Source organism: Drosophila melanogaster, chromosome 2R (genome assembly GCF_000001215.4).
Source record: "Drosophila melanogaster chromosome 2R".
Taxonomy (NCBI): Eukaryota; Metazoa; Arthropoda; class Insecta; order Diptera; family Drosophilidae; genus Drosophila; species Drosophila melanogaster.
This window is the reverse complement of record NT_033778.4, coordinates 9251884-9275936: the sequence shown is the minus strand read 5'-3', so window position 1 is coordinate 9275936 and position 24053 is coordinate 9251884. Positions and strand designations below refer to the sequence as shown.

Below are 24053 nucleotides of genomic sequence, written 5' to 3'. Positions count from 1 at the left end.
CTGAGCCATGGAATTTCCCTCACTTGCTCTCTCGCCCATTTTCCCATTTTCCAGCTATTTTGAGGCTTATGCAAATGACGACACTTGGCTTATCTTCTGGCTTATTCTCTGGAATAAACAATAAACAAAGTCGTGGCCAGCTGAAATGTGTGACAGTTTCATAATAGTCGAAATATCGGTGAGATGCCGCGAGCTTATTCTTGAGTTCAGAAGGGAGAGAGGGGATCTCTCTCAAATGTTAATCAAACATAGCTGTACAATTCCCAGAACTGGTACAATAGGAGTGTTGAGAAAAAAAGAAGTGCTGGGGGATAGAGCCAAGAGGAAAACTGAAAAGAATCTGAGCGGAGCCAATTAACAAACTTGAGTTGCAGTTATTCAGCCGCACACTCTCTTCGGGGCTCTAGCTCTCTCTACTTTAGTCTTACTCTTTCCGGAGCATCACTTCATTGAACTACACTGACAGAAACTTGGTTTGTTTTTATTGATTTTTTTCTTCTTCACCTGTCAAAAGCAGCTGAAAATATATTGCTTTCGGTTGCAACAAACAACGATATATATACCAAAATAAACAAGTATAAAGTATAAACAAGTACAATTGTAACACTTTCTTATCAATATACAATTTATAAATCTACTAAAATACAATCCATGACTTCCATGTATCCTGGAATACCACATAAATAGTTCCTGAAATATTTTTATTTGGAATGGATTATGGAACCTTGACTAAAGCATTCTTCCTATCTACTTAAGCCGATCTTAAACATGTATGTACATATGAGTATGTCCCCTTGGCGATTGTAGATGCAGTGCTCTCCCACTTTTCAAGCCTTTCTTACGCTCTCCCACCAACGAATCGCTCTCTTGGCTTGGAGCTGCGGGCTTTGGGTCTGTGTGCTTTTCTTCAGTTCGCTCGCGGACTTTGAGTAAGCCGGTTGTGTTGTGGTTCGTTGTGGTGTCGCTCGATGTTTCAGCTTGCTCGCCTGTTTCGTTTGTTATTGTTTGTGTGTGAAAGTAGCGGCGTGCTGCAGAAGCGAATTGCATAAATTGGGAAGGCGAAGACGAAGCCTTTGTGCCTGGTGATTTTCGCGTTTATTCCATCGTACGGGTGTGCAGAAATATATGTTTTTCGACGGATGACGCACGGATAAATGCGTTTTGGCCATGTCAATGTCCTTAATTTCGAGAGGCACGCCCACGCAACGCGAGTGCAAAACAGTTACAAATCCGGCAGATTAACTAGAGATACCTTACCACAATGGGATTAGCCGATTTCGAGCTGAGTGTAAGTTGCTAAACGAATCTACGCGATTTGGACCATTTATTTTACGGCTTCTTCGTCGGCTTCAGCGGATTTCTAGTTAATAATTAAGACAAAAGGCGAAAGATAAAAGACACAGATACAGATACAGATACTCACAGATTCAGATACACCAAACGGCGCTTGGGTGAAATTCCATTTCTCTTTTACTTTTATATTTCGTTTGGCTGCCAATCGCTTCGTAAAAAGTGAAAATCCAAGTGACAATCAATTAAAATTCGAGACCAGTCAAAAATCGATTTTCGGTTTCAAGCGGGCCAACATTTTGTTCTAATTTTGCCACAATTTCGTTGTGGCCACCTCTCGCCTCCTCTTTCACCCTTCCTTTATTGCCGCGTCTCTTTCGCTGGTTTTTTTTTATTATTTATTTACGGTACTTACGCTACTGAGGTTTAACCCCAATTCACTTGTTGCATGTGCTGAATAAGCAAAAATCGTTAAGAAAAAGAAGCGTTGTAGAAAAATGAAAATTTTCGTTGTTTTTAGTATTGTTGTCACAGTCGTCGATGCCTTTCTATGGCTTTGCCTTAATGCCATGCGACTGGGTCAAAACCCCCCTGTACCGCCCCTCATACCCCTCAACCATTTTCCATATTGGGTCGAACTCGAATTACGAATTAAAAAAAAAAAAAACAAATTAAATACGAAATAAGAAGCTTTGACAGCTTCAGTTGTCAACTAAACTAAACAAATTCATCAGCACCAGCCACATGCATATGCCATAATAAGTTGTGATTGCCTTTAAGCGTTTTTGGAAAATTTATAGTTGACACTCGGGAAAATCTCATTTCCAATTCAGTTCTCCCCTGCCATTTCGGTTTTGTAATGCAAAATCTCACACCAAAACCGAATTCAGTTTGTTTAGGCGTTTGCCCAAAATATACAAAATAGTAGCAATAATAACAAAGCCAGTTTCTACCTGTTCAAATTGTTAAGCAGTCTTCTGTTCATAAATGGTCAAGTAATTTGATTTTTTTCGACACCTTACTTCGCGGAAGCGGGTAACATGAATATGAAAAGTGAATCGATTTGTAAAGTAATTAAATATTTGTACGTGTATTATCGATTTTGTAGCATTTCGCTTCGTTGGAATGAATCTTCTCCAAAACTTAAATATTCCCTAATGATTTATTGCCTTGGTATAGACGCTCTTTTAGTTTAAGTAATACTTTTTCAAAGTCTAAAAATTGGCTAGATATGTTATGTAAGGAAATTCACATTTCCAGTCATATGTGGACATTGCAGAGCATTTGCGATTCTCCATTTCCATAAACGCGCCCCTTGTGTACCTTTCCCATGTAGAGTGCGAAAATTAAATCGGACGTTTGAACCACAAAAAATAAAAATAAAGGCAAAAATATCCCCCCGTGTGCACACATGTGTTTTGTGGACGTGCGTGGGCCGATCAAGTGAAAGAGCATCGGATCGGCCAAGGGTACGCTATGGGTTGATATACACATACATATAGTATAGTATGCTTTATGTTGATGTGTGCCCGTGGAGTTTATATGGCTGGCGACCTTGTTTTCGGTTTGATTTCATGTGCGTGCGGCAAACGCTTCGGTGTTTCCTGCCCCGCTGAATTCCCTTGCTGATCTGCTGGAGCTTAAATAGCAGGCTCGGTTCGCTTTTCTGTATGTTATTTTTCTATATTTTTTTCGGAGGCAAACGACCGATTAGAAATCGTAAGTTTCATTGTTGACCACTGGTCATTGGTCGCTGGGTCGACCTCTTCATCCCCCTCCCCCCCAGTCAAGCAGTTCGACTTCAAAGCGGGCGCCAATTATCAATTTATGAATTGCCGCGGGCCGAATCAAAGTGGTCCATCATCATTATCATTAGTTAACTGAATTTACTCCGACTTGATATACTAATAAATGTTTTTCTCATTTCTTCTCGTTGCAGGTAAATGGAAAATGTGCTTGTGTTTGTTTTGAGCGAAATTTGTAGAAGTTTTCCGATAGATAAAAATTCCACATAATGTATCTCATGGATACAGAGCGCACACGTGTCAGTATCTGTCTGCACTCGCTTCCCTTTTGCATTCGCATGCCAATTTCAAATGCGAATTTCGTTATTTTCTTATTTATTTTTTTCCGAAATTATGTGCGCAAATCGAAAAGCTTTCTAATCGCTTTTCCGCCACCAGAGCGGAGCGTTTTTCCTTCCTAGCATTGCAGTTTGCGACTTGGCAGCGCCTTGACATCGTCGCTTTTTATATTCGATACTCGATGTGTCCGATCCATATATATGTACATATGTATGTACATACATATAAGTGTGTATATATGATGAGTCCGTAGACGTGGAGAGGTGGGTGCCTGGTGCTTTTTATTGTGACAAATATTTGGCCAGCTTTCCCACAGCGAAAAAACTTTTTGCGTTGTGCAATTTTTCTTTTGGAAAATGAGTATACAAATTTTCGCATATTTCTACAGTGAGCTAACGAAAAGAAAGAAATTAACTTTAAATATACTGCCAATGTGTTACTATCGGTGTACGAATATCACATTCAATGCCGTTTGTGTGAAATAAACTAAGCAAATAGAAGAAACCCGTACTATGGCATTGACCATGAACATGGTTTTCCTCAAGGACCTACGATCGCGCCTCAAGGGATATCTGCACGTATGTATTCAAGGGTGGTGTTAAGACTAAAGACACGGTGGAGTTTGGGCTAAAATCTAACTAAGTTACTTATGTAATGCAAAATTGTAGTTATTCTTATTATTTACCGAAACGTACTTCCATCCACTATTCGCCGATTTGCAGTTGTAGCTGAAAATGCCAGCTTAATGGACAGGAAACATTCCCTAAACAAGCTATTGTTATTAATAATTACGGCACTTAAATCGCTAATTCCGTTAAGCCTTGGGTAATTAGTTCATTAAGGCAAAAAAGAAGCTGATAAGTGAGTCGAAAAGAGACTGTACGTTCTCACTCGTTCAGTCCCTTTCTACGTGTATTTTCACTCGAATCTTCTGCCCACACAAATGTGGCGTGCGTCAAAAAGAAATTCAAAAATTTTTGAAAATTTATTGAAGTTTTTTGACACCGCACTCGCCTCTGCACATCGCATTTCCCCGTGCTGGGCTGCATTTTTGTGCAACTTTCTCAGTCAGCTGGTGTCATTAGGCATGTAGTGCTTACATATACATTATATATCGCCTTTGTCTCAATGCAACCGCACCGAATCCCGACGTATAATAAACATGTCGCTATATCGCGTATTATATGCTGATTATTCAAGTATGTTGTGTTAGTTTTTTTTTTTCATTGCTCCGCTATGCTGGGCTTGCATTTTCCTTTGCCTTTCTGTAATCACGTTATGCAATCTCATTTGGCTTTATTACGGTTATCAACATCAAGATGTTTTCAAGAATGCGCCGCTGAAATTTCACATGCGAACACATTTTCCCAGACAAACATTAGCCACACTCAAGAAAAATACGTCACACTTAATATTTGCAACTAAAATGTATTATTGTGTACCAATTTTTAGCCCATAAAAGTGGGCTAAAATACAAAATACAAAATACGAAATGTTTATCTAAAGTAGTAGCTGAATTTAGGGGAAAATTCTTTTTTATTATCACAATATCATTCATTGCAATTTAAATATACCTGTCAAAAAAATTGTTTATATTAATGTTTTTATAGTTAAACAACATTATTTTAGTCCTATATTCATATATATAATGCACTTAAAATGATGTATACATTTTATAAAAATACAAATTAGTTTGTTAAGCCTCTGGTAATCAGATGTATCAATATATCTTTTAGCACTTATGATGTCCTGGGAAGCCACCATATATTTTTTTCGATGTTTTTACGATCTTGCTTAATACTTTATCTGTCCAAATAAACTGGGTAGGTGGGCGTTTAGCTGGAATTAAGTGTGGATTGACATTTGGCACTAGCAACTTGCCTGTTTGATGCAGCATGCCGCTTCCTATCGAATTTGATGTTAGGCTAATTGGCAATTAGCAGTGTCTACTTAAAATCGCATTACCCCCATAAAAGATACTTGAGTGCGTGCACCACCATCTTCCTTTGGAAGGAGATCGATGTTTCGGCACTGGCCAAGACGGTTGCGTTCGCACCGAATTGAGTTGCGTGGTTTGAGCTTATCGACGGCAAACGAACCTGTTGCTGCTAAACGATTGCCGTTCGCCACGATTCGTTTTTCGATTTTTCTCCCTAACAAAGCCACACACACAAGTACACGCCCACACACACACAAACACTGGTGCACACCTAGCCGCTCGGGTAGCTGGATGTTCTCAGTAACTGTTCGACTATAGACGGGCGTAGTTAATTCCGATTTCCCACCGGAGCTTGATAACGGTGACTCAGAGGTGTCACCTAATTACTGGTTATTAATCTGAACAAGTGCTACAAATATTAACATAACTATCTGTGAAGTGCCAGTCATCCAAATGGCAGATGATTCTGCCCTTATGAACTGCGAAAGAACTAATAAAAAAATTAACTGTGTGGTGTGGGGTAAAGAGTGAATCAAAATGTATTAGTGTAAACAATCGGGCCTGGAATTCAAAGTTTTCTGCCAAAGTTATCAGTAGTTTCTGTGATAAGAAAACGTTACGCACTCCTTTATTAGGTTTCTGCCAATTCAGGGCCATTTTAATGGTGCAAGAACCTCTTGAGAAATAACTAGCAAGTTTGAGGGTCGCATTAGCTAGCCCTACAGTGAAGAAATCCAATACATATACAATGATTCATTGTGAAAAACGGAAATCTGACAATCTCAAAAAATAAAATAATATTACTTCTATCCCTTTGGCGACGTTTCTTAATAAAAATCCCACCAAGCTCACCATTCGTTAGGTGGTACGAATTCAAAAATATTTATAATGAGTTTTCCATAAACAATTGTTTATTGAATAGTGTTTACTCTGTACCTCTCTGCACTTGCCACTTTGTTTGGGCATACATATATGCACATGTTTTGCAGAACGTAGATTTCAACAGGAATTGAAAATAAACATATTCAATCGATAGCACAACTGGGTAACTTTTGTTGCCTATGGCTCATTGTGTAAATATGTTCAGGCGGTTTGCCCTTAAATACCCAATTTGTGAATGCGGGAAAATTCAATTGCTTTAATTTGTTGTTTTTAAGAACATAAAAATGGGTTCATATGTATCTGACAGATAAGAATGAACTTGAACTTCATGAATGAGTTTGTAGGAGAATAGAATTTTTGAATTTCATTTAAGATATTGTCTGAATGGTTGGATAAATTGAGTAATTTTTGTAGCAGAACTTTTCTGCTTTGTTCTTAGGAAATAGTGTTTAGTTGAGCAACTGAAGACGAATAAGAAAGAACGCGAACTCACAAGTTAAAAGAATAAAATATAAAGGCACGTGCATTAAATCAACGCGTTTAATTGAATTCCTTTTGATTTTGGTTGCCAACTGGCTTTCCATTCAAGCAGACTTTCGCCTATCAAACAGTTTAACTTCATTCTGATATCTAAATTCACCGAGAAAGTGTAGCAAAGACGATGACATTCAATTGAAAACGATCGATCGATTAGAATTCCAATTTGCATAGCAGTTACTGTCGGCTTGTTCGCTTGTTTCAAGTGACACCTTTGTCGACTTTTCCCGGCAAAGACTCGAGTGGCTATCAGACAGAAGCAATCGAGAACCGCTTAATGAGAAAGCCAAAGAAACTTGTTGAACTACAAGAAAAAGAAGCACAAGAAGGCAGAAGAACCCGGAGGGGGAGGCAAAAAACATTTTCCAGATAAGCGGCAGTCGGAGTCGTGTGAATAAAAGCGTGTGTATTTGTTTTGTGGGTCAGCCTGTTCCAGCTAATTACCGTGAACTTGTCAGCGCACACAAAACGGCTGTAAAATGACCAAAGTGAGGTAATAAACACGGCGAATTAACGAGAAACCCGAGTGAATAATGTCCAAACTGGTGAAGAGAATCCGCAGCATGATCAATCCAAGCAGCCAGCGGGATCGCGAAGATACCACCTCGGTATCCGCTTCAGAGGGCTTCATTGCTCGCAGGAAGTGCCACTCGCTGCCCCGAAGGAGCAATAGACACTCGACCGCCCGGCGATCAAACAGTGGTCTGTGGAATCGACTGGTCACCAATGTCTTCGGACCGGAAGATTCATATGACTTTGACAACGAAGGCGACAGTGGTGGTGCCGTATTTTACACCGATTCGGTGAACGGTTCAAACTATGAGATATCTGCAGAAGTGAGTTAGTCGAACAAAACTGGATAACATTTTATAAGATTTTAAGACGATGTCGGCTGGAGGTTACAACTTTTTTTTTTTTTACTATAGAACCATTATATTTTCATATTTCGGATACAGTTCTCTAAGTATGTTCATCTCCTTGGGTTTTAAATTCTTTGTGCCAATCATGCACTTCAAATACTGCATAGTATTTCACTATGAACTTTGTTTGATTCAACTGCAGTTTTTGGCTTTTAATTAAATTGACTGCAGTCTATAAAGATGTCACACTTCTCCAAGAGGTGCCGCAGTATACGTTTTTTATTGTTTGTGTTTCAAAAACTTGAATCGAATTTAATTACGAATATGTGTATAACCTTTTTCTTATTCCCATTTTTTCTCACCCACAGGGCGAATACATCAAGCATCCCGTTCTGTACGAGCTCAGTCACAAATATGGTTTCACAGAGAATCTGCCGGAGAGCTGTATGTCCATACGGCTGGAGGAGATCAAGGAGGCCATTCGGCGAGAGATCCGCAAGGAGCTGAAGATCAAAGAGGGCGCCGAGAAGCTCCGCGAGGTGGCTAAAGATCGACGATCCCTCAGCGATGTGGCCGTTCTTGTCAAGAAGAGCAAAAGTAAACTTGCCGAGCTGAAGTCCGAGTTGCAGGAGCTCGAGAGTCAAATCCTCCTGACATCGGCCAACACCGCCGTCAATAGTAATGGACAAGGTGAGCATCCATCAATTCCCATAGAGATTGGGTAACTTTTTCTACCGTCGTCTCGCTTTTCGTTTCGAAAACCCACTAAAAGCCAGACATAAACTGTTGCAATTATACGAGAGCAAAAGTTTCATGCAACAAGTTTTGTGGGCAAGTGTAACGAGTCAAGTGTATTCCCAATAAAAACGAGGGCGTGGCCAAGGGGCGGGGTCACTAACGAAGCTATAACCAAAACAAGCTTCAAGAAAAAGTTTGGACACTGCAATGAAGTTGAAAGATGTTCCTTTTTGTGTAGAAGATAAAGATAAGGTTGTTGGTTAATTCAATTTCAACCTGGTTGTAAAGTGTAATTCAATCAACCAAAATGTTTGGTATATCCTGGGCTAGTTCGGATTTCTAGGTCACGTGGTTTCCGGGCAAGCAATTTAAATAAAGGAATGAGTAAATTCTGTATAAAACTGTTTATTATAAACAAAGATTTTGTAAAGATGTGTATTCAAAACTTTGTATTACTTGTTTCCAATGGACTAAAAGTATGAAGTAGTTTCCTAAAATTAAGTGATATTTAGAGCAGGGACAGTTTAAAATTGCTTTATAATAAAGCTGTAATTTAGTAGCTAAAAGCTATAATTAATAATAGTTTCAATTATGAAACCATTGAAATTTTTTTTGACCAAAATAAAAAGCCGAACAAAAATGAAAGTACTTACTTCCGAAAGAGAGTGACATCAAAACCTCACGAATGCTGCAATTGTTCGGGGCTTTGGGAATGGTTAAGTCCGTCTTTTACGAGTCTTTGTCACGCATTTTCTTTTACCTTTACCACATTTTTTTTTGGCCCATCACCTAATGCTTCATGGTGGTGACAAGTGAACATTGTGCTGGGTGTTAATGATCTGATTATCGCTTTATATATGCCCTCGTATCTTTAACAAAACACTTTGTGATAGTCTCGGCGACGGACGAAATGTTTTCTTCGTTTTCTTCGGTTTTTGTGAGCCAACCTATTGACACAACTGCCGTAAGTGTGATACGTTTGGTTTGTTTACATTTCCGAATGGAGACAGCGTTCTGGCATTCTATATATCTGCTTCCGTGTTTGGCCAATCCCCCAACAGAAGCATTTGCCCCACAAGAACCCCTCCAATGTGGCATTGTGTGGCGCCAGAGTCGACTTTTCATATGTCAGACGATTGACATGTTTGGCAGCTGTCGAAGAATGCTGCACAAATGCCGATTCTCTTTGAATAAATAGCTGGCGCATATAGAACCAAACACACACATTTTTAGTTTGTGCCAAACAAATGGCCTTTCAAAAATAAACAATGGGAGAAAAAGGGCATAAACAAGTTTTGGACATTTTTGCTGAGAAAATTTGGAACACCACTGCTGATTGATTGATTTTTTGGTTACCGTTTATTTATTATTAAAATAATAATACAACAGCTGTTTCTAACTTGACAAGCGAAATTCTTTCTTTACGGTGGGTTTAAAAGTCCTTATCCTAAACTGGTATTGATAGAATACTTATTGTGCTGTACTCTGTGTATCTAAATCTATGAAAGGTTTCTATCATTCAATACTTCTTACGAAATTCAGAATAAAATAGAATCTAATCTTTCCGATATCTTTCAGAATCGATCACTGCCTGCATTGATCCCAATGGCGGCTTCTTGGTCAGCGGTGCAGTTGGTGGCTTGGGCGGCGGAAACACGGCTCTGGAGGGCGGCGCACCGGCCACTGCCAATGACAAAGTGCTCGCCTCGCTGGAGAAGCAGCTGCAGATCGAGATGAAGGTGAAGACCGGGGCGGAAAACATGATCCAGTCGCTGGGCATCGGATGCGACAAGAAGCTGCTGGCGGAAGCCCACCAGATGCTGGCCGACTCGAAGGCCAAGATTGAGTTTTTGCGCCTGCGCATCATCAAGGTGAAACAGAACCGCGAGCAGGCCGATCGCCTCAAGGCCTCGCGCCAGATGATCGACGAGCATGGCCAGACGATCGGCGGGAACAACAGCAGCCAGCCGCAGAGCCTGGAGACGACGCTGGAGGAGCGAATCGAGGAGCTCCGCCATCGACTGCGAATCGAGGCAGCCGTCGTCGATGGAGCCAAGAATGTTATACGCACGCTGCAGACGGCGAATAGGGCACCGGACAAGAAGGCTTTGCAGGAGGTGAGTTCTATCTTTTAAATCTGGGTTGATTATCTGTAGATATTTATATAGAAGTTTCGGGGAATCAAGGGTCATGTGGTAAAAGCATAAATCTACAAGAAATTTACAAACAATAATCTAGAAGCCTAGAATCTAAACTTTAGATAACTATATAATTTTGGATGGCAGTTGCTATGGTAGCTTCTATTATGGAAGTTCTACTGTTCTTGGTAATTCAAAAAGAATCGGTATTTATGCTAATACTAGAGTTAATTAGAGCTGGCTGGCAGCCAGGTAGACACATAAACCCTGCGAGTATTCCCCCGCTAAGCTGAAATCAGGTGTGCCTGCTGCCATATGGCCACACGACGTATGAATCATATTTGAATTATACGTGCGTATACGTGATTTTTTCCCAACTTGTGGCAACGTCGTGTGAAACGAAACGGGAAGCGGTAAGGAGGCAATAAGCTAATTATGCGGCTGCTTTAAATATTTTTCAGTTCGTCCGCTTTCGTTATAATTTCAAGTTTTATTTTTTTAGTTGTTTTTGTCGCTAACTGTCGTCTCATTAATTAAACGGACGTGGAACGTCGCCATTACTAGAGTCGAAGAAAAATGATTTGGCAAGTGTGCTCAGGGCCTGCCCTAATAATTTTGGCATTAGCTTTTTAGTTCATTTCAAATTTTTTAGTTAATGGCATTGCTGACAGAAAGATGGTCCCAAAATAAACGCAAGACGAGTATTTTTTTCAAATTTCACAATGCATTTAACACTGAACGTACATGTGCAGGGACATAGATAAACTTTTTCTTATTTCCCAATGTCTGCGTTTCCTGTCGCGTGGCAAGCTCGCTTTTTTCCTCGCCATGATTTATCTTTTCACCGATGCTCGTGCGGTTTTGTCTTTGGATTCAACATAGACGCATACGTACAGACACTTAGTTTCCGCTGAAGCTACTACAACAACATGTTGTCCGGCCTGCTGTGGCCTAAATATTCTATTTGCAGGCCCCATTTTCATAATTATTTGTTCTGCGATGCGGTTGCATCTGTTAGATGCAGAAATAAAAAAGTCGAGAGCAGCAGTGCGTTTCATATCAATGGGAACAAGTTTTCCTTAACAAGACCTAGTGATGGAGTTCTGTATTTTGGGATTTTCGGTTAGCAAGAACTTTCTATAGTACTGCTTTTTGTACTTTTCTTGCTGTGCATCCGAATATCGCAGAAGTTATTATACGATCTGCTAAACAATAAACACAAAACTTCTGCCGCTGCCCTTTTGGCCATTTGGGAGCGTTTTGCTAAACATTTTTAGAACTATGCCGTACGCTGCCGTACATAAGCATTGGATATATAAACCCGTCTATATGTCTGTGCCTCTGCTTAATCGGCCAAAAACGAGAAACGTATAAAACCGTCATAAGAAACGGAGCGCAAAGTTCTCTGGCCAGCATATGGGAAAATGTGTTGTTCAATGTGCGTGTGCATGTGCGTTTCTCTAGCGAATTTTCTCAAGCAGCTTTTCCTTGGCGTTCAGTTTGAGTTGGATCGCCGTTGGCTACGTGCGACGCCGCCTGGTCTTTTCCGATATTTTATAATTAGTTTTTAATTGCCGCGTCTTAACTTACGTTGCGTTTGTGTTCCTTTGTCTCTAGTGTTAAATAAAAAAAATCCACTGAATGTGGAATGAAATAATAATAACAATAATAATAATGAAATAATCGAAGTAAGCTCGCGAAAGGCACGCACACATGCTATATAAGTGGAATTCACTGGCTGAGCTTGTTATTACCTATTTGACATTACGCATACGCAGCGTGTGCTGCAAGTTCTATGCGGTTATCCACCCGAAATTGCGTAATTCTCAGCTCTGCACTCAGTTTCTCTGAATTCTTTTTGGGGTCATCTTGCAATTTTGGCGTAACGAAAAATAAATCTTGTTATAAATAAAATCACATAAATTTAGAAACACAAATTTTACAAAAGCTAAGAAAAACCGAAAGTGTTTTCGTTCCGCCCCATCCATTTGCTAACCCCCGCGACTATAGTGTGTGTGCGTTTTTGTCGAATGAAGCTAAAAATAGTGAAAACAAAAAAGCCAAATTAATATAGTTCAAACTGCCTGTAACGAATTTTACGGTTTATTAAAACAAAAAATAAACTATTTAACTAAAAAGTGGTGTACAAAATACAGGACGATAAGCAAAAGTAATTGGATTTGAAAAAAAAACCGAGAAATTCAGATCATTATAAACACTAAAAGAATTGCTTGAATTTGCCTAAATTGTATACAATTCAAAGGAAAAGTTTTAAAAATTATAAACAATGTATGGGGATGTTACCACAAATTGTTGATATAAAATTACCTTTAAACAGTTGGAATTCAACATTTAAGCCGTTAATATATAGAATTTATTCAATGTTTGGTCGACAATAAGAACTATCAAAGCGGCTTCTCGATATTTTTAGCAGGAATATAAATTTCGTGTGTGACGTATATATATATATAAAAATATATATGTAGTATATAGTGCGTGAGTGTATTTATGTGAATATATCGATGGCACCATAACCACAGCCAAAATGTGTTTATGCCACGACCGCAAAACAAGTGTTTAGGGAGTCATGAGCACGCCCACGCCCACTTCGGGGGCGGTTCAGGGCCAGGAGGTTCCACTGCCCCATGAACTGACCGCCGAGTGGACCGTGCGAGCACATCTAACTTTTGCCCGAGCTGGCGAAACGGTGCAAAAGGAGTTCAGTGCTCCGGAGACTGTGCATCCGATGCGCGTGGTCTACAAGTGGTGTACGCCCTGCGAGGAACCAGAAACAGAACAGGATGTCGACAAGGCAAGTTGTGACGGGAAAATCTTCCAACCTTTATTTATATCCTTAAAATCCTCTACAGACAGCGGCTACTGCGGGAACCAGCTTCCGTTCCACAAACTCCTCGGCCACCACCAATGCGGACTCGGCATTTGGCAGCCCACATGCTTCGAGGGCTCTTAACAAACCACCTGAGCCCACTGATTGTGCTGCTCCTCTGGGAGCCACTGCCCAAGTGTGTGGAACCCGCTGCCGGAGCACCTGCAACATTATGGTGTCCGCGGTGGCAGATTTCTTGCCTCAAGAGGCGGGAACCGGGTCAGTGAATGAGCCCTTTGTTTATCACAGCAAAGTGCGAGCACAGCAGCTAAAGGATGCCTTCTCCCAGACAAGCGACACGGAGGAGCAGCCAGCCAGGAGACGTCCAGCTTACGAGCAACGAAGGGCCACCACCGAAGCACTGATGAATTTTGCCAGCAAGCGACAAGCGGAGGAGGCTAACACCTATGCGGTGCGGTTTCAAATTCATAATTGATTTTTAACTTTCTAACTAATTGCAATTTTCAGCCAACCTATTCGCCCACGCCCACAACACCTTCGTCTACATTTAAGTCGGCATCGATGTCGAGAATTCCACCGCTAGCTGGCAATATAAGCCAAGGAACAGCTCCTAAAATACCCAATTTGGGCGAGAAGAAACACCGCACTGTTCACATCGATGTCTACTGCACTGGTTCAGAGGGTGATGAGGAGGAGGAAGCCGATGATGAGAGGCATGCAGATGAGGAGCCCTCTAGCTCCTCCGACTCCGAGCTGGCTGGTAGCAAGCGATACGAACTGGACTCGAATTCCACCCCTCAAACCGTGCTGGACAATGAGCAGATGCTATTGCGCCATCAAAGAATCTCTGGGGGAGCTATGCCCAGGCGTTTGGCTCAGAATCATGGGAAAAACAAAGTGGGGAACCAGCAGCAGCAAGGCAATCTAAATTTGGGGCATGCCATTACAAAGTGCAGCACAGCCGAGGAAGTGTGCGAGTCCAAGCAATTGCTTTTCCGCAAACACATTGGTGATCAGCGGGCGGCCAAGTTGGCCAATCTACGTCAGAAATACATGCGCCAGCCCAGCGATGAGACCATCAGCAGCACATACCCGAACTCCTCGAGGTCAACGATGCCAAGGGATGCCACCTGCAGCAGCATTTCCAGTGCCGTGGGAGGAACAGATTGTGTGGATTCATCGTGGAAGGATACAGACGATCTAGATACACCAATAGCATCTTTTGGCTTAACCAAATCCGATAGCTTTGACTATGAAAACTCGCTTGATCGCCTGCGGATAAGCCAGATGGAGCGCCTATGGTCCCGTCAGCACTCATTGGACCAGGGTCACGCACAAACCCATCTGGGGGGAGCACCATCCCCTCATGCTCTGCAGACAATCACGGAGGTGCAGTCGCAACGAAGTTCCTTCCAGCGAAACGATACCATACCCTCGGAGTCGGATGGCTTCTCCGATACCAATGGATTCAATACCTATCCGGGAAGGCAGTCGCAATTGCAGCAGATCTCGCACTTTCCTCGTAACCGGCCTGGTTTTCTGCAGTTCTTTGGACCCTCCGGTGGTCCCGGCGTGGTAGCACAACCCACTCCGCCAGCCACTGCACCTGTTCAACCCGCTGGGTCCGCTACTACGGATCCGTTTCGTATGCTCCACCCGAGTTTTCGATGGAAGAGCGAAGCCCGCGATAATCTGAGCGTCCAGGTTGCTTCCGGATCACCCTCTTCCGAGCGCAGTTCGCCACAACTCTTGTCTGCTGCGACCACCGTGGTGCGTTGTGGCAGTGAGGCGCCGCCAAGCACCACCTCTGCTAGTACTTTTGGAACTACAGTGACGCCTTCGCCAATTGCAGTGCGACGTTTTGAAATCTCACGCGACAGTCCAAGTCTTGCAAGTGAAGCATCCACTTCCGTTTCCGGGTACACCCACGAGCATTTGGAGAAGGCGCGTCGCTTCGGCAACGTTGTGGCCATGAGAAAACCCGGCCATCATGTGGGACCCACCAAGAATCCGAATTGTCAATGCGAAAGCTGTCAGCGTTGGCTGGCCGAGAGGTTTCAGCTGCGCGGAAGAGCCTTCTCACTAGGCGAGAAGCCCTTATTAAGACGTCCACAGCTATAAAATCATACCGGGCTTACTTTTCTTTGTCTTAGGCTTGCATTTAACACACTGCTTTTCAGATTGATACGCTCCCTATTAACCCAACACCCAAAACCGAACCTAAATCCAACTTTATTTCCGATTAGTTGTAAGCCATGTAAGCGAATGTTCCTCACGCAAAACACAATTTGTGCGCTGAATCAATTTAATGTTGTAATAAAATAAAGCAATAGTTTTAACTAGAAATGTATTTATTTATTTCGGCGAATGAAGAAAGAACTTATTTTAAATTATGTATGTTTTATAGGGTAAAAAATTATTTGGTATTGTGCCAGATGAAATGAAATTATTATTAATTCGTTATATTTTGAAACAGGCCCATGGACGTTTGTCGGAATCGTCGCGAAAACTAGATCTCTTGCGCTACTCCTTGGATTTACGACGCCAGGAGCTGCCCGCCGATTCGCCCGCCGCCCAGCAATTAAAAACGGAGCTGCAGATCGTCCAGCTATCGACCTCCCCAGCTCCGGTCACCTACACGTCACTGCAGTCCGGACAAGCGGGCATACTCGGCGGAAAGCCGTACCAGTCGGTATCCTCGCTTGGACGCTGTGCCAGTGTCACCGGAAAACTGGAGGTTCGCTTGCTGGGCTGTCAAGATTTGCTGGAAGATGTGCCCGGTAGATCGAGGAGGGACAAGGACAACAACTCAAGTCCGGGTGATTTACGAAGCTTCGTCAAGGGCGTCACGTCGCGCAGCAGTTCAAAGAGCTATTCGGTAAAGGATGAGACGTCCATTGAGATCATGGCGGTCATCAAGCTGGACAATATCACCGTTGGCCAGACATCGTGGAAGCAATGCTCGCAGCAGGCCTGGGATCAGCGCTTCTCCATCGATCTAGACCGGTCGCGCGAACTGGAGATTGGAGTTTACTGGCGCGACTGGCGATCCCTGTGCGCCGTAAAGGTGCTGCGCCTTGAAGAGTTCATCGACGATGTACGACATGGCATGGCATTGCAGCTGGAGCCACAAGGTCTGCTATTTGCGGAGGTCAAGTTCTTGAACCCCATGATTTCACAGAAGCCAAAGCTGAGGCGCCAGCGTATGATCTTCAACAGGCAGCAAGCGAAGAACATCTCGCGGGCCAAGCAGATGAACATTAATGTGGCCACATGGGGCCGCCTGCTTAAGCGGAATGCTCCTAACCATGTGCACATGGGATCGGCAGGATCAGGATCTTCTCTAACCGGTAGCTCGCCTATGGTGGTTGGTGGGTCTCGCGACTCTGAGTCTCCGATTTCGAGGACTCCCTCATCCGACGCACTGGTGGAACCGGAGCCCTACACGCCCGGAGAGCAGGCACAGAACTTGGAATTCGATCCCGATGCAGGAATTAATGAACACGTGGAGACGCCAGGTGAATACCCGGATCCGGCGGCCAGTGGTCTGAGCGGAATGCGACCCCTGTCCATGCACATGCAGGGAATTAGTGTGCTGCCCCCGGAATCGCCACCCGTGGCCACCGGAGCAGCTGGTCGGCCCAATACGCTCAGCTTACAGATGCCGGGTGCCAGTAAAGGACAGGTGATCCAAGGCGGACGGACTGCGGCGCCTACAACGGCGCCACCGCCACCACCTGTGCTCAAGGCGACATCCACCACTCCGATATTGGATCAGGAGGTAAGTTTGCTAATTTATTTTACAATGCGATCCGTGTACAGTTCAGTATTTGACCGACCCTGTATAAAGATCTGCGTATGTACTACTTAGCTGTGTACCCGTAGCTGGTTTGATCGTTGTGCCTGCCACTGCTCCTCCGCCCACTCTCTCATGTACTTATTCACCACCCACCCACTTATGCACACACAAGCACTCAATCTGTACAGTCATCACATTATGAAATTTTGGTGTTGGTTTTGCATTAAGTATCTCTCTAATCTGTACATTTGGAACGGTAGCCGCACTTCATACAGAATCATGAATGTTCGCATAATTGGCAGAAAGTTTTACGAACTTGAGTTTGAAATACGAGATAGTTAAAAAGTAAATCTAATGAAATATGAAATATTAAGAAAAAATTTCGAATAACTTTAAATCAGATAAATTATTTGACTTATCTTCTTAAATTTTCGAAATCTATGAAAAGTGAACTTATTTTATTTCAAAATTCAAAGTAGTTTATGCCTTCTCTGCCTTTGAGTTTTCACATAATTCATCGTCATTATCGTTCACTCTTTCTCTTTATCCTCCACTCGCTTTCTTCAAGAAAAGTCTTTCCCTTCCTTGCTTTGATAATCCTATCGCCTTCTTTATTCATCTGCCCATATTCTTCTTTTTGTGGCCCATCGTCATCATGTTCTCTATCTATATCTCTCTCTCTCTGTATCTGTGTGTTTGTGTGCCCGTCTCGGTTTCCGTTTTCCGTTCCGTATCGTCATGATTTCGTTAATCGCCGACAGCTGCAGGATGCCCTGCACGAATTCGATTTCCTGTCGGACCTGGACTCACGTCCCACCACGCTGCGTCGCCTGCTGAAGGAGCAGAAGATGGCGCTGGATGCCGGCGCGCTGGAGAATCTGCTGCTGCAGCAGCAACAGACTGAGCAGCAGGCACTGCAGCAGCGCCAGCGCCAGGAGCAGCTGCGTCTGCAGCAGTTTCAGGAGGCGCAGCGCCAGGCGATCCTGGACCTGTGCGTGAAACAGAGAGAGCCCGCGGAGCAGACATCACCCACCCTTGCCAACCAAACGCCGACGTTCCCACCGCTTGCCAGCAATCAGATCATGCCAAGCTTAAATGCCCGCCCTTGCCAAAGCCAAAGCCCAAACCACAACGAATTTCAGTTGCAGCCGCAGCCACCACATCCCGCCCAGAAACCGACGAATCCCGAACCACCGTCCGCTGTGGAACAGCAGCTGCACCGTCCGGTCCTAATCCTGCCGCCCGTGGTGCTCCTGGGTGGTCGGGAGGAGGACCGTTCGGTGCCACCATCGCCACTAGTCGAGTATCCCGAGGACGACGACGAGTATCTGTATCGTGGTAGCAACGAAAACCTGGGCACCAGGCTGCACTCCAGCCACAGTTCCAGTGCCGGCGATCGTTTCTGTGTGGAGGTTAGGAGGTTTTTCATTTCCTGGTTTGGTTTCCGGTTTAATTTCTGTTTCTCCAATTTCTGATTTATTTTCTTTTTATGTTTTAATTTCACTAACCTTATTTTCCTTTTGATTTCTTACATGTTTGTTTTGTTTTTATTACGCGTTGGGTTTTACCTGTTTCTTCTTTAAATGTGTGTATGTTTTTGGTTTGGCTCTGGCCAAAAAAAAAAGAAAAACATTTGAAGCCCCAAAAATTGTGTATAAACATTTGACTCATAAACACACACATTCGCACTGTAATCAATGAGCGTTCACAAGCATCCCAAAAAACTAACCTAGTCGTAGTGGAACTAACTAAAAGTTTAGCTATGAATGTGACTAACCATTTAATTAACAGTGTTTAATAGTTTGATGTAGTTAAACATAGTTCCTATTGAAAGGAAGAGCTTTAAAATGGCAATCTTAATGGCACAGATGTAAGCTGCACAGCTTAATTTAACGTAAATATAGCGTTTTTAAATGTTTAAATAACATATTTTCCAATAATAAGCAACTTGAGAGCATAAGAATTTGTTTTAGACTTACAATTTCCCACTTATTTGAAAAGGAACCAATATGATCGACGCGAAATAAAAGCTAGAAGTGACAATTTTAAACTCTTTAAATAGACGCGCTTCTGGCGAATGACAGCGAAAAGATCAGAGGAAAGTAAAGGGGATATGTCTTGGGAGAATTGGGTCTTTAGGAGGCACCCGAAAGTGCGCCACTTCACGTGCCAATGTTCGGGAAATGTTTTATTTTTTCTCACCCACGCCCACCTTTCGTTTTGCCCTCCCTCTCACGTTGCAACGTCAGTGTTCCCCATTTCCATTTCCATTTTCATTTTCATCGAAGATGTTTGTCCCTGTGTGTTCGCTTACCTTTGTATCTATGTGTGTCCCAGCTGTGTACTCATCGTTATGTGCGCTGTTGTCACATTTTCCTTTCGGCTGGTCATTTTTAGACCCAAAACAACGACGCAAATGCTTGGCCTCTGGTCATGACTTTGGCACTTGTTCGCCTTCAGTTGGTCGGCGCGGTGTTGGCCATCCCGCCTAAGTGTCGTATCCGTATCGGTATCGATCGCAATGTAGAAAAGTTATGATTGTGCCAACCTTCCATGCGCTCGGCCAAGTCTTGAGGCAGATGTTTGCGGTCCAACTCCAACAGCAGCAGCAGCGCACTCATAATCAGCTCCATTACCTCGATTTGTCGCCCGCGCGAACCATCAACCAACTGTTAGTGTGTCCATGCGCATCCAATCCTGTACCTCCTGCTGTATGTGTGTTTCTTGGGTTCAATCAAATCCCCGATCAATCTACCATACTATGAAGAACCATCCTCTTGCAGGCCCGTATTAGTCTTGTACATATAACCCTCGAACCGATCAATGCCAGCCGGACGACCAGTTGCCTGATCGAGGAGGTAGCCGAGCCGGATTCACAGCCGGAGATTAAGCCGGTGGCAGAAGCGCAGTCTGCCAAAGTATCCGAGGCTTGTGTCGAAAGTATTCTCCCCGAGACAGTTGAAAAGTTAGAAACAGCAGACCAGGTCCAGCAGGTAATCGCCAGGGATTTAAGTGAATGGATTCACCAAGCTCTCAAGTTGTAGCCACTAATAAATGTACACCTAACGCTACTTTCCTTGATGACTAAAGTTTATCTTTCTGTGCACTCTAGGTTATACCACAGTTGGGGAAGCTTTACGTGGGCAGTAGCCAGCAGCAGTATGCGCAGCAGTCATCGCCCATCATCCAGGAGCCAGCTACTCCTACTATTTACGGAAACAGCGCCGCAGCCGGAGCGCCGCAGTTCCCGCAGCCCGCCCAAAGGCAAGAGAAGCAGCCTCCGCAGCAGCAGCCCATCTACGCTAACCAGTATGAGCTGAATGTGGCCAAGGCGGCAGCTGCAGCATCTGTTTACTCACCCAGCTCCTCCACCACCAGCAACTCCAATCAACAGCAGCAGCAGCAGCGCCGGAATGTGGCCCGTGGACTGCAGTATCGTGAATCTGGAGGACTCGAGACTGGACGTGCTGGCAAGCAGCCACCCAATGCGGGCATGTTGTCAATGGACAACTTCCGTTTGCTAAGCGTTCTTGGTCGCGGCCACTTTGGCAAGGTGATTCTGTCCCAATTGCGAAGCAACAACCAGTACTACGCTATTAAGGCACTGAAGAAGGGAGACATCATTGCCCGCGACGAAGTGGAGTCCCTGCTTAGCGAAAAGCGCATCTTCGAGGTGGCCAACGCCATGCGCCATCCGTTCTTAGTTAACTTGTATTCGTGCTTCCAGACTGAGGTAAGTAGAGATAAGCTGAGGAGTTAGAAATTGAATAATAATCTGTTTACATTTTCATCGTGCTAGCAACACGTATGCTTTGTGATGGAATACGCTGCTGGCGGAGATTTGATGATGCACATCCACACGGACGTGTTCCTAGAGCCGAGAGCCGTTTTCTACGCCGCTTGTGTGGTTCTGGGCCTGCAGTACCTGCACGAGAACAAGATCATCTACCGGGACCTGAAGCTGGACAATTTGCTTTTGGACACGGAAGGATATGTGAAAATTGCGGACTTTGGTTTGTGCAAGGAGGGCATGGGCTTTGGTGATCGCACGGGCACTTTCTGTGGTACGCCCGAGTTTCTGGCACCGGAAGTGCTCACGGAAACTTCCTACACACGAGCTGTGGATTGGTGGGGCTTGGGTGTGTTGATCTTTGAGATGTTGGTTGGTGAGGTATGTCGAATGGAACAAGCTTTAAAAATGCAGTTCATAATCATAATAATTAATGTTTACAGTCCCCATTCCCTGGTGACGATGAGGAGGAAGTATTCGATTCAATTGTCAACGATGAGGTGCGCTATCCGCGCTTCCTATCGCTGGAGGCCATAGCCGTGATGCGTAGGGTAAGCTGATTGATTGCAAAAGTAACTATTCGAAAGGAGAACTAATTTACAAATTTTTTTGGCAGCTTTTGCGCAAGAATCCAGAGAGACGTCTGGGATCTTCGGAACGGGATGCGGAGGATGTTAAGAAACAGGCATTCTTCCGGTCAATTGTGTGGGATGACCTGCTCCTGCGAAAGGTTAAACCACCATTTGTGCCGACAATTGTAAGTTAACTTGCACACTTCATTTATAAGGTTGCATATTTTAACATTGTTTTTAACTGCCTTGCAGAACCACTTGGAGGATGTGTCAAACTTTGACGAGGAGTTCACGTCGGAGAAGGCTCAGCTTACGCCACCGAAGGAGCCGCGACACTTGACCGAGGAGGAGCAGTTGCTCTTCCAGGACTTTTCATACACGGCCGAATGGTGTTAGAAGCTCATTCTTAGTTCAAGGATTTACTAACGGGCCTAGCCCGATCCTTATAGCCTATGGCCTGCTTTTGCTTTTACTTGTGTACGAAATTGGTTTCGAGTAATTTTACTTGGCTTAGTAGTCGATGTGAGTTCAATATTTATACATGAAGACAGCATGATAATACAGATACAGGACATATATATTTATAAACTATATCTATATAGAAAATACATCTACTAACGAGAGAACTTTTGATTGTTGCTCACTGGCCGAGAGACCAACACAAACCAAAATACCTAGTTGTCCATGTTGTGGAAAAGCAAGCATTTGTCAATCATCCATGCAACCGGTTTAGCATACAGTGTACCCAGAAATCATCCCACATTGTCGTTGCATTGTACAGCATATAGAGTTGTTTCCTTTTCCAAACACGAGAACGCATTGAATAGTCTGACAAACCCTAGGAAAGCCTTATACGCCAAGTTGTAGTTTTGGAAACCGTTTTTTAAGACCGGATACAAATAGATTTTATAGATGAGAAGTGTATGTCTACACCCCAGAGCAGTCATTGCAACCTATTTTCATAATCAACATACAAGAACAAAGATATATTTTATACATATATTGCATGCACATCCCAGGAATCGTCTTGCTAAACGAGCTCATCTTCTATACGACATACAAACATACATATTTATCTAGTAAAGTGAGAGAAAGTGAAATATTTACAGTTTTAACATGTAAGCCCTGTAAATTGCCTTTTGCCGCGTTTTATCAACTCCCCAGCCCATTGCCCGAGTTGTGTTATAATTTAAACATATTTTTTACGTCATATACACACGCAAACATTTGTTATTTATTATTATTATAACTATTATACAAGAAAACTGTATTGCTTTGAGCATTTTTATTCGACGCTAGATCGATGATTGTAAACAATTTGTTTTGCATGCGCGGTGTGCTTTAAACCAGATATGAGGATCAGAAAACAAATAACCGCTCGACGGGATAGAATTTGGAAATTCCGTTGATGGATGGCATGCAATCGGATTGTTGTACTTCTAAGATCTATGTTGTATTTAATGTAACTTTTAGTTCGATTTAAGCTTGTAATAATCGATTATTGAAACGTAGTCTAAGCTATCATTATGTGAAGATAATTATTGATAATTACAATTATGATAACGATTTTGCACACCTCATGCGAATCGAAACGAGTATAAACAATGCAGATCTTCTATTGTCATTTTTATTATGATTATGCTCACAACTTGCGGCTATAATCATCGATTTAATTTTAAATCTGTAAAGTCGGATTGGTGCACATCCAATCACATTGTTTAGTTTCAAGTTGCGACTGTAATTTATATTTATGATATGATTTTAAATAAATGTATCTATCGCTATTATTTAACTGCTGTTTTTGTCGACTGGTTTTCGCTGAGACCTTCGCTCATTTGGTAATACAAAATATTGGCGGTATTGTCCACAACGGCTAAAAATATGTTGCTGATAGGGAATAAAGTGGTTAAAAACATAAATATTATTTTCATAACATTTAATACGCACCGTTTTTTAAGCTTTTTGTGTAAAGATTTTACAATTCTAAAGTCGATTGCCTTTGTGTGCAGCACAGGAATATAAACATCATCATTTTTCATCAAATAAAACACTTTCAGATTTGGATCATAGTTGGGTTGGAATTCGGCGCTTTCTTCCTCTAATGCATAATAATAAATATTAAATTGAGAATTAAATATGCTTGAATTACCATTTTTTAAATCGTTGTATATTTGAAAACCCAAAGCGGCGGTCAAATCATCGGGGCTTACAGTTGTGAAGTCATTGAGTTCCAGCTGGAAGTCAAGCGAATACATTACAGTTTGAGAGCAGCCGGCGATGGGATATTGCCTTACCATGGCCGAGAAAACAGTGAATGTTCTAAGGTGACGCTATTTTTGAGAGTAAGTATATTAATTGATGTAATTTAAAACTTTAAATTTTAATAACAATAACTTTTGATCAAAACTTATGTTCTGTGCCAGATTCACAACAGCTGTTGCGAAGGGCTGCCAACTGCGCGCAATCTTATCGTAATGTTACTAGTGCTGGAAAGGCTCAAAACGTTTGAACGTTGGCGCAATTTTAATATATTTGAACATGAAGAAGCAAAATTATATAAAAAATAAAAGAATTTA

At 42.8% G+C, this 24053-nt stretch overlaps 3 protein-coding genes across 22 annotated transcripts in view; 2 read left to right on the top strand and 1 right to left on the bottom strand.

Annotated features, from left to right (window-relative positions):
* The window catches only part of Pkn (Protein kinase N), a 32788-nt gene extending 9161 nt beyond the window's left edge, over positions 1-23627 (top strand). The window contains exons 1-12 of one of the 16 annotated variants that reach the window (NM_001201966.2): positions 907-1288; positions 3230-3637; positions 3763-3952; positions 7961-8282; positions 9909-10447; positions 15793-17097; positions 19899-20108; positions 20228-20848; positions 20915-21286; positions 21349-21456; positions 21522-21662; positions 21730-22101. In NM_001201966.2, the coding sequence (NP_001188895.1) occupies positions 3887-3952; positions 7961-8282; positions 9909-10447; positions 15793-17097; positions 19899-20108; positions 20228-20848; positions 20915-21286; positions 21349-21456; positions 21522-21662; positions 21730-21873 (3828 nt within the window). In that variant the 5' untranslated portion in view covers positions 907-1288; positions 3230-3637; positions 3763-3886 and the 3' untranslated portion in view covers positions 21874-22101. Of the gene's footprint in view, positions 1-906; positions 1289-3229; positions 3638-3762; positions 3953-5612; positions 5703-6973; positions 7569-7960; positions 8283-9908; positions 10448-15792; positions 17098-17876; positions 18528-19559; positions 19827-19898; positions 20109-20227; positions 20849-20914; positions 21287-21348; positions 21457-21521; positions 21663-21729 lie in introns of those variants that run through there. The other 15 variants (NM_001259292.2, NM_176113.3, NM_001201968.3 and 12 more) reach the window with 15 other exon arrangements.
* CG34141 (uncharacterized protein) lies at positions 11966-15659 on the top strand. Of its 4 annotated transcripts, none has more exons than NM_001043069.2 (4): positions 11966-12156; positions 12903-13280; positions 13339-13767; positions 13824-15659. In NM_001043069.2, exons 2-4 carry the CDS (start codon positions 13056-13058, stop codon positions 15435-15437), a joined length of 2268 nt encoding a protein of 755 aa, NP_001036534.2. In that variant the 5' UTR covers positions 11966-12156; positions 12903-13055; the 3' UTR covers positions 15438-15659. The 4 variants fall into 4 exon arrangements, with proteins under 4 accessions (NP_001036534.2, NP_001286245.1, NP_001163097.1 ...); NM_001299316.1 differs by having other exon boundaries at positions 12903-13284; positions 13343-13767; NM_001169626.1 differs by having other exon boundaries at positions 12807-13280.
* Tsen15 (tRNA splicing endonuclease subunit 15) lies at positions 22682-23916 on the bottom strand. 2 transcript variants are annotated; one of them, NM_001259290.2, is made up of 4 exons: positions 23772-23916; positions 23627-23711; positions 23425-23575; positions 22682-23364 (listed from the first exon to the last, which is right to left on the bottom strand). In NM_001259290.2, exons 1-4 carry the CDS (start codon positions 23772-23774, stop codon positions 23262-23264), a joined length of 342 nt encoding a protein of 113 aa, NP_001246219.1. In that variant the 5' UTR covers positions 23775-23916; the 3' UTR covers positions 22682-23261. The 2 variants fall into 2 exon arrangements, with proteins under 2 accessions (NP_001246219.1, NP_724774.1); NM_165668.3 differs by having other exon boundaries at positions 22682-23916.
* Between the last annotated feature and the right edge of the window lie 137 nt (positions 23917-24053).

Bases quoted from the DNA above. Each gene is read 5' to 3' on its own strand.
- CG34141 (NM_001043069.2), top strand. From the start codon at position 13,056: ATGAGCACGCCCACGCCCACTTCGGGGGCGGTTCAGGGCCAGGAGGTT. The intron at 13,281-13,338 runs GCAAGTTGTGAC...AATCCTCTACAG, and splicing joins CAGAACAGGATGTCGACAAG to ACAGCGGCTACTGCGGGAAC. The intron at 13,768-13,823 runs GTGCGGTTTCAA...TGCAATTTTCAG, and splicing joins AGGAGGCTAACACCTATGCG to CCAACCTATTCGCCCACGCC.
- Tsen15 (NM_165668.3), bottom strand. From the start codon at position 23,774: ATGGTAAGGCAATATCCCATCGCCGGCTGCTCTCAAACTGTAATGTAT.